The sequence below is a fragment of the Chlorocebus sabaeus genome, chromosome X (genome assembly GCF_047675955.1).
Source record: "Chlorocebus sabaeus isolate Y175 chromosome X, mChlSab1.0.hap1, whole genome shotgun sequence".
NCBI lineage: Eukaryota > Metazoa > Chordata > Mammalia > Primates > Cercopithecidae > Chlorocebus > Chlorocebus sabaeus.
The window spans coordinates 787688-797800 of NC_132933.1; the positions used below are offsets into that span (position 1 = coordinate 787688).

A 10113-nucleotide genomic window follows, 5' to 3' on the forward strand; every position below is an offset into this window, starting at 1 on the left:
ATGGTACCAGCTCCTCCTTGTACCTCTGGTAGAATTCGGCTGTGAATCTGTCTGGTCCTGGACTTTTTTTGGTTGGTAGACTATTAATTATTGCCTCAATTTCAAAGCCTATTATTGGTCTATTCAGGGATTCAACTTCTTCCTGGTTTAGTCTTGGGAGAGTGTAAGTGTCCAGGAATTTATCCATTTCTTCTAGGTTTTCTAGTTTATTTGTGTAGAGGTGTTTATAGTATTCTCTGATGGTAGTTTGTATTTCTTAGGGGTTGGTGGTGATATCCCGTTTATCATTTTTTATTATCATTTTTTTTTGTGTCTATTTGATTCTTCTCTCTTTTCTTCTTTATTAGTCTTGCTAGCGGTCTATCAATTTTGTTGATCTTTTCAAAACACCAGCTCCTGGATTCATTGATTTTTTTGAAGAGTTTTTGTGTCTTTATCTCCTTCAGTTCTGCTCTGATCTTAGTTATTTCTTGCCTTCTGCTAGCTTTTGAATGTGTTTGCTCTTGCTTCCCTAGTTCTTTCAATTGTGATGTTAGGGTGTCAGTTTTAGATCTTTCCTGCTTTCTCTTGTGGGCGTTTAGTGCTATAAATTTCCCTCTACACATTGCTTTAAGTGTGTCCCAGAGATTCTGGTATGTTGCATCTTTGTTCTCATTGGTTTCAAAGAACATCTTTATTTCTGCCTTCATTTTGTTATGTAACCAGTAGTCAATTCAGGAGCAGTTTGTTCAGTTTCCATGTAGTTGAGTGGTTTTGAGTGAGTTTTTAAATCCTGAGTTCTAGTTTGATTGCACTGTGGCCTGAGAGATAGTTAGTTATAATTTCTGTTCTTTTACATTTGCTGAGGAGTGCTTTACTTCCAACTATGTGGTCAATTTTGGAATAAGTGCGATGTGGTGCTGAGAAGAATGTATGTTCTGTTGATTTGGGGTGGAGAGTTCTGTAGATGTCTATTAGGTCTGCTTGGTGCAGAGCTGAGTTCAATTCCTGGATATCCTTATTAACGTTCTGTCTCGTTGATCTGTCTAATGTTAACAGTGGGGTGTTAAAGTCTCCCCTTATTATTGTGTGGGAGTCTAAGTCGCTTTGTAAGTCTCTAAGGACTTGCTTTATGAATCGGGGTGCTCCTGTATTGGGTGCATATATATTTAGGATAGTTAGCTCTTCTTGTGAAATTGATCCCTTTACCCTTATGTAATGGCCTTCTTTGTCTCTTTTGATCTTTGTTGGTTTAAAGTCTGTTTTATCAGAGACTAGGATTGCAACCTGTGCCTTTTTTTGTTTTCCATTTGCTTGGTAGATCTTCCTCTATCCCTTGAGCCTATGTGTGTCTCTGCATGTGAGATGGGTCTCCTGAATACAGCACACTGATGGGTCTTGATTCTTTATCCAATTTACCAGTCTGTGTCTTTTAATTGGAGCATTTAGCCCATTTACTTTTAAGTTTAATATTGTTATGTCTGAATTTTGTCCCATCATATGATGTTAGCTGGTTATTTTGCTTGTTAGTTGACGCAGTTTCTTCCTAGCATTGGTTACTGAAGCTTGTGCATTTGTCACGTAGTTCTCATGCCATGGTTTTCAGCTCTATCAGGTCATTTAAGGACTTCTCTACATTGGTTATTCTAGTTAGCCATTTATCTAATCTTTTTTCAAGGTTTTTAGCTTCTTTGCAATGGGTTTGAACTTCCTCCTTTAGCTCGGAGAAGTTTGATTGTCTGAAGCTTTCTTCTCTCAACTGGTCAAAGTCATTCTCCATCCAGCTTTGTTCCGTTGCTGGCGAGGAGCGGCATTCCTTTGGAGGGACAGAGGCACTCTGATTTTTAGAATTTTGGGCTTTTCTGCACTGCTTTTTCCCTATCTTTGTGGTTTTATCTGCCTTTGGTCTTTGATGATGGTGACATACAGATGGGGTTTTGGTGTAGGTGTCCTTTCTGTTTGATAGTTTTCCTTCTAACAGTCAGGACCCTCAGCTGCAGGTCTGTTGGAGTTTTCTTGAGGTCCACTCCAGACCCTGTTTGCCTGGGTATCAGTGGAGGCTGCAGAAGAGTGAATATTGCTGAACAGCAATTGTTGCTGCCTGATTGTTCCTCTGGAAGCTTCATCTCAGAGGGGTATCCGGCCATTTGAGGTGTGTTGTGTCCGTCTGCCCCTAATTGGGGGTGTCTCCCAGTTAGGCTACTTGGGTGTCAGGGACCCACTTGAGCAGGCAGTCTGTCCATTCTCAGATCTCAAACTCTGTGCTGGGAGAACCGCTACTCTCTTCAAAGCTGTTAGACAGGGACATTTACATCTGCAGAGGTTTCTGCTGCCTTTTGTTTGGCTATGCCCTGTCCCCAGAGATGGAGACTACAGAGGCAGGCAGGCCTCCTTGAGCTGTGGTGGGCTCCACCCAGATCGAGCTTCCAGGCCACTTTATTTACCTACTTAAGCCTCAGAAATGGCGGGCACCCCTCCCCCAACATCCCTGCCACCTTGCTGTTAGATCTCAGACTGCTGTGCTAGCAATGAGGGAGGCTCCATGGGCATGGGACCCTCCGAGCCAGGCACAGGATATAATCTCCTGGTGTGCCATTTGCTAAGACCCTTGGAAAAGCACAGTATTAGGGTGGGAGTGACCCGATTTTCCAGGTGCTGTGTGTCACGGTTTCCCTTGGCTAGGAAAGGGAATTCCCTTCCCCCTTGCGGTTGCTGGGTGAGGCTATGCCTTGCCCTGCTTCGGCTCTCACTCGTTGGGCTGCACCCACTGTCCTGCACCCACTGTCTGACACACCCCAGTGAGATGAACCTGGTACCTCAGTTGGAAATGCAGAAATCGCCTGTCTTCTATGTTGCTCACACTGGGAGCTGTAGCCAGGAGCTGTTCCTATTTGGCCATCTTGGAACCTTTTCTTTCTTTCTTTCTTTTTTTAAATGGATTCTTGCTCTGTCACCCAGGCTGGAGTGCAGTTGTGTGATCTCAGCTCACTACAACCTCTGCCTCCCAGGCTCAAGCAATTCTCCTGCCTCAGACTCCCAAATAGCTGGGATTATAAACACATGCCACCACTCCCCACTAATTTTTGTACTTTTGGTGGAGACAAAAGGGTATCACCATGTTGGCCAGGCTGGTCTCGAACTCCTGACCTCAAGTGATTGAGCTGCCTCCCAAAGTGCTGGGATTACAGGCATGAGCCACCATGCCCGCCCCCCTCCCCAATGGAGTTTTAAACTCTCAGACTTGTCCACACTGAGCTTGCAGCAATTTGTCAATTACAGTTCAGGTTTTCCTACCCTGATGCTGGTTCCCATGGAAGTTTCTGTGCTTAGGTTTTGGCTTCAGTAAGTTGTGATTCTCTGTATTCACCTGTCTTTCCAATGTGTGGGGGCAGCAGATTGACCTGTGACCTCACTTCTCTGGCTTATCTGAAGAAGAGTTGTTGATTTTTCAGTTTATTCAGCTTTTTACTTGTTAAGACGGAGTAGCACCTTCTAAGCTTCTTACGTGCCAGACTGGAAACCAGAAGTCTGATTGTCTACTTTTTAAGTATGTTGCCTTTTCAAAATTAAAAATTACTCACACTAATCCTTCTCAAACTTTTTCAAAAAATGTAAGAGGAAACATCTCTCAACTCATTCTATGAGGTCAGCACTACCCTGATCCCAAAGCCAGACAGAGACATTATGAGAAAACAAAAACAAAAACAAAACAAACAAACAAAAACTACAGGCCGGTATCTCTTATCATGCAAAAATCCTCAACAAAATACTAGCAAATCAAGTCCAGGAGCATATTAAAAGGATTATGCAGCATGACTACATGGGATTTACTCCTGGAATGCAAGGATGTTTTAATATACAAAAATCAGTCAATGTGATACACTACATTAACAGAACGAAGGACAAAATGTGATTATCTCAATTGATGCAGAAAAATCTTTTGACAAAATTCAATACCCTTTCATGATGATAACACTCAACAAACTAGGAATAAAAGGAAACTATATCAACATAGTACGAACCATATGTGAAAAACCCACAGCGAACATCATACTCAATGGTGAAAAACTGAAAGCTTTTCCTCTAAGATCAAGAACAAGACAAGGATGACCCCTTTCACCACTTCTACTCAACATAGTGCTGGAAGTCCTAGTCAGAGCATATAGGGAAGAAAAAGAAATAAAATACATCCAAACTGGAAAGGAAGAAGCAAAATTATCTCTGTTCACAGATGATGTAATCATTTTTGTAGAAAACCCTAACAGTCACACACACAGACAGAAATACACACACACACACACATACCACTGTTAGAACTAGTCAATCAATTCAACAGAGTAGCAGGATACAAAGTCAACACAAAAAAATAAATTGTGGCTGGGCATGGTAGCTCACACCTGTAATCCTGCACTTTGGGAGGTCAAGGCAGGAAGTTTGTTTGAGGCCAAGAGTTGGAGATCAGCCTGGGCAACATAGCAAGGCCCTGTCTCAAAAAATTTTAAAAAAGATTAGCCAGAGGTGGTGGTGCAAGTCTGTAGTCCCAGTTACTTGGGAGGCTAAGGTGGGAGGATCACTTGAGCTGCAGTAAAGCTATGATTGTGCCACTGCACTCCAGTGACAGACCATGACCCTCTATCCTAAAAAAAGTAAATAAAAATTTAAAACATCAGTTGCATTTATATGCACCAAAAATGAACACTTCAAAGGAAATTAAGGAAATAATTCCACCTACAATAGCATATAAAAGAATAAAATACTTAGGAATTAACCTAACCAAGGAGGTGAAACACTTGTGCAATGAAAACAACAAAATATTCCTGAAGGAAATTAAAGGAAACATAAATGAATTGAAAGACATCCTATGTTAATGGATTGGAAGACAATATTGTTAAGGTGTCAATATTGTTAAGATGTCAATTTATAGATTTAATGCAATCTCTATCAAAATTCCTGTGACATTTCTTGCAGAAATAGAAAAACTCATGCAAAAATTCATGTAGAATCTCAAGGGGCCGGGCATGGTGGTTCATGCCCATAATCCTAGCACTTTCGGAGGCCAAGGCGGGTGGATCACGAGGTCAGGAGATCGAAACCATCCTGGCTAACACGGTGAAACCCTGTCTCTACTAAAAACACAAAACATTAGCCGGGTTTGGTGGTGGGAGGAGGCTGAGGCAGGAGAAGGGCATGAACCCAGGAGGTGGAGCTTGCAGTGAGCCGAGATCACGCCATTGCACTCCAACCTGGGTGACAGAGCAAGACTCTGTCTCAAAAAAAAAAAAAAAACCTCAAAGGACACTGAATAGCCAAAATAACTCTAAAAAGAACAAAGTTAAAGGACTCATATTTCTTGATTTCAAAACTTGCTACAAAGCTACAGTAATCAAAACAGTGTGGTACTGGCATAAAGATAGACATATAGACCAATGGAATAGAATAAGGAGTCCAGAAATAAGCCCTTTTGTATATGGCCAAATGATCTTCTACAAGGGTGCCAAGACCATTCAATAGGAATACAATAGTCTTCAACAAACAGTGCTGGGAAAACTGGTTATCTACATGAAAAGGAATGAAGTTGAACCCTTATCTAACACCATATAAAAATTAACTCAAAATGGATCCATTACCTAAATGTAAGACCTAAAATTATAAAACTCTCAGGAGAAAACATAGGGCAAAACTTTGTGACATTGGATTTGGCAATGACTGTTTGGATATGACACCAAAGGCATAGGCAATGAAAGAAAAACACAAATTGGACTTCATGAAAAAATTTTAAATTTGTTTATCAAAAGACACCATCAGCAGAGTTAAAAGACAACCCATAGAATGGGAGAAAATCTTTGCAAATCATATAAGAAATTACTATCCAGAATATATGGAGAACTCCTAAAACTCAACAACAAGAAAGCAGACAACCTGATTTAAAAATGGGCAAAGGACTTGAGTAGGCATTCCTCCAAAGAAGATATACAAATGGCCAATAAGTACATGAAAAGATGCTCAACATCACCAATCATTAGAGAAATATAAATCAAAACTACAAAGAGATACCGCCTCACACCCATTAGGATGGCTACTATCAAAACTAAAACAGAAAATAATGAGTGTTGGTGAGGATGTGGAGAAATTGGAACCCTTGTGCACTGCTGGGAATGTAAAAATGGTACAGCTGCTGTGGAAAACAATAGGGCAGTTTCTCAAAAAATTAAACAATTACCATATGATCCAGCAACTCGACTCCTGGCTATATATGCAAAAGAACTGAAATGGGGTCTTAAAGAGATATTTATACATCAATTGTATTAGGGTGCTTCAATGAAACAGATCCAAGAGTGTGTGTGTGGGTGTGTGGGTGTGTGTGTGTATATATATATGTGTGTGTGTGTCTGTGTGTGTGTGTGGTAAAAATACAGGGTTCGAGTCAGAAGGCAGAACCAAGAATGCTTATGTCCAAGGGCAGAGGATAGATGTCCCAGTTCAAACAGGGAAAGTGAATTTGCCCTTCCTCTGTCTTTTTGTTCTATTTGGGCCCTCAGTGGAATGGATAATGCCCACCCACATTGGTGAGAGTGATCGTCTTTACAAATTCAAATGCTATTCTGTTCTGGAAACATCGTCACAGACTAGAAATACTGTTTTACCATGTATCTGAGCATGTCTTAGCCCAGTCAAGTTGACATATAAAATTAACCATCATATCCATGTTCATAAGCAGCATTATTCACAATAGCTAAAATGTGGAAGTACTGCAAGTGTCTATTGACAGATGAATGGATAATCTAAATGTGGTATATACACACAAAGCATTACAAAAGAAGGGAAATTCTGACACATGCTACGACATAGATGAACCTTGAGTATATTATGCTAAGTGAAATAAGCCAGTCACAAAAACACAAATGCTGTATGATTCCACTTATATTGGGTACTTCGAGTAGTCACAATCATACAGAAAGTAGAGTGGTAGATGCCAGAGACTGGGGGAGGTGAGAGTTATTATTTAATGTTTATACAGTTTCAGTTTGCAACATAAAATTAATTCTGGAGGTGAATGGGAGAATATTACACGTTTTCTTTTTTGAGATGGGATCTCACTCTGTTGCCCAGGCTGGAGTACAGTTTTGCGATCATAGCTCACTGCAGCCTCAACCATCTGAGCTCAAGTGATCCTCCCACCACAGGCGCCAAAGTAGCTAAGACCACAGGTGCACACCACCACGCCTGGCTAATTATTATTATTTGTAGAGGCCAGGTATTGCTATGTTGCCCAGGCTGGTACTGAACTCCTGGGCTCAAGTGATCCTTCTGCCCTGGCCTCCCAAAGTACTGGGATTACAGGTGTGTGCCACCACACCTGGCCAGAATATTTAATACTACTGAACTGTACATTTAAACATGGTTAGGCTGGGCGTGGTGCCTCACGCCTATAATCCCAGCACTTTGGGAGGCCAAGCAGGGTGAATTGCTTGAGCCCAGGAGTTTGACACCAGCCTGGGCAACATGGTGAAACCCTGTCTCTACAAAAAAATTAGCTAGGCATGGTGGCGCACGCCTGTAGTCCCAGCTACTCTGGCGGCTGAGGCGGGAGGATCGCTCGAACCTGGGAGGCGGATCTCGCCACTGCACTCCAGCCTGAGCGACCGAGTGAGACCCTGTCAAAAAAAAAAAAAAAAAAAAAGATTAAGATAGTAAATTTTATGTGTATTTTACCACGATTATTAAAACTGAAATCCCCATGGGTCACTGATTTACCAATTTAGCTATTTTCACCATTTTTAGATTGTATTTTCCTTCTCTATCTCAGCATTCTGACTAAAGAAAAAGCAAACTTTCTTACAAGAATGAAAGTGTGGCTCCAGTGTGGCTGCTCCTGAAAGGAAAAATGAGACTTTTGTTATTTCACCACAAGATTGAGAAAGAAATAAACAAGTGATAAATGCCCAGACCCCTTCTTACTCATTTCACCATCCTGATGATCTGAGGCATGGTATGGCTTTTATTCCAAGCATGTGAATACTTACAATCAGAAACTCCCTCTCCTTTCCCTCACTTTATCATTATTGCCATCATTTATGACAATGGAGGGAGTGTCTCGCTGGATGATATTTGGGGTTCTTTCTTCAGTAGTCCGCCATACCGAGCGTTTATTTGTGCTGTTCTCCATCTTTCACATCTACCACTTTTCAAAAGCCCCTGAGAGTCAGTAAGACACGACTCAAAACAACTGCTTCACATCTAAGTGTATGTCTTTAAAAATCTCTCCTTTTCCATATTTATGTCTGATGTGTTTTGTTATGGCACAGTGGCATGTAGTATGTGATTCATAAGTGAATCAATGTACATCTGTAGAGGGCGAATGCAGATCTATACATGAAAGCTTTTTTTCCAGGGCAGGAGCCTTGCTTTCTCCGACTAAGCCTTAATTACCCAAATGCCCGTGGTGTTGTGCCTTTGGCTTGTTGAAATGATACCAATTGGTAAAATCCGATGGGAGATAAAAGTTAGATGTCCAGAAGCATAAAAGTCAGGAAGAGAGGCTCTTCATGGCATAGAGAAAGCTGCAGAACTGCTCCATGGTGTGCAAAACTCATCAGCACATGAAACTAGTGAGTGGAGATAGTCACCTTCAACCACTTTGTAATTTCTACCAATTCACTTGGGGCCAGTGTCCCTTATTCACCAAGATTCATATTGGTCCTTTTGATTATTTGGCCTGAGGAGGCCCCCGACATGCTAAACTGTCACACAGGGAGAGAGGAAAAGTTGGGAACCAGCTTTCACTTAAAACGGCTTTGACAATGGAGGCAAATAATAACATTTTGGGAACATTTATATAAGTAATTATATAATTTCTGATTCAGTAGCTGGTTCATGAATAAATGAGTAATTGGGAGTATCTGAGTGGAGACAAGAGTGAGCATTAACGTAGGACTGATTCTGAATTACAGCTCCTGGCACTAGTAGGTTTCAATATACATAGTCTGCTGAAAGGTAATTCTCTCTGTGATATTCCTGGTATCCCTAAGGAGGGAAGTATAATTTTAGGTACATACTGACAAAATTTGAATACAGAGTACTTAGATGAAAGTTATAGCCTGTTTTAGAGATGAAATTGAAGGATGCAGTAGCTATTGCTTTGGCAAAGGATTTTTGGCTGATGCAGTGTATGGTTACTGATTTTATGATTCTTATCACATGACACCTAATGTGTCAATTGACTTGTGAAAACAGTGTTTCAGTTTAATGGATGTTAGGGATTTATATACAACTTCAAATTTACCTCCTTGTTAATAGTAGAAAAGAGTAGTATGGAAGCATTACTTCCAGCTGCTTTTTGAAGCGTCCACCAAAATAAACGACTTTTTCCTTTCTTCACAGATTTCCTCCTAGAGTGCCAAGATCTTTTCCATTCAACACCTCAGTCATGTACAAAAAGACTGTGTTTGTAGAATTCACGGATCACCTTTTCAACATCGCTAAGCCAAGGCCACCCTGGATGGGTAATAAAAACAATGTTGAATGCTAATTATGAAATTGGGTATCTTATTTTCTATCACAGATTCCGCAATCTTGAGGTTGCAGTTAAAAAGTGCAGCTGCCAAAGGGAATGTTTCCCTAACTGCTACCTATAGGGAAATACACTGACTGCATTTTCTGTCTTTTTACTGGGCCATCTTCCTCTGCTTGGTCTATGCCAACTGCTTACCTCTACTTAGATGTCAAATAAAATATGTAACAACATGTTATGATAGGATATTTTCTGTCCTAGAATTGTTGCTGAGAATTACAGGTGGGAAGTATCCCCTTATTCTAAAGAGAGGTATCAGCCTATCGATTTAGAACTTGTTCAGGTAATAGTCCAAAATTGGTTCTGCAACCCTTAGCCCCTGACTCACCTCCAACCTTGTATTAAAAAAAAGGCTGGGAACTTATGAAAAACTTTAGATTTGAATATTTCTTTGGAGAGCCTCTTTGGTGTTTTATGTGTTGCTTACCCCATGGGGGATGGGAGGCCCGTCCCTCATGTCAAGTTATAATCAAGGAGACCTCGGGAGAACCACTTAGAAGACTGGACAAGGTACCTATGGAACTTGGGAGACACTGACTACTGCCTGGTTTTTATCTGGACAA

The 10113-nt window shown here is 40.9% G+C and overlaps 1 protein-coding gene across 6 annotated transcripts in view; it reads left to right on the forward strand.

The window, feature by feature from the left end:
* The window catches only part of F8 (coagulation factor VIII), a 218915-nt gene that overhangs the window by 24012 nt on the left and 184790 nt on the right, over positions 1-10113 (forward strand). For all 6 annotated transcript variants that reach the window (XR_012091877.1, XM_073013275.1, XM_073013274.1 and 3 more), the window contains one exon: positions 9361-9482. Coding sequence is in view for 5 of the 6 variants with exons in the window: in XM_073013275.1 (XP_072869376.1) it covers positions 9361-9482 (122 nt within the window). In the remaining variant the exon portion in view is untranslated. The remainder of the gene's footprint in view (positions 1-9360; positions 9483-10113) is intronic.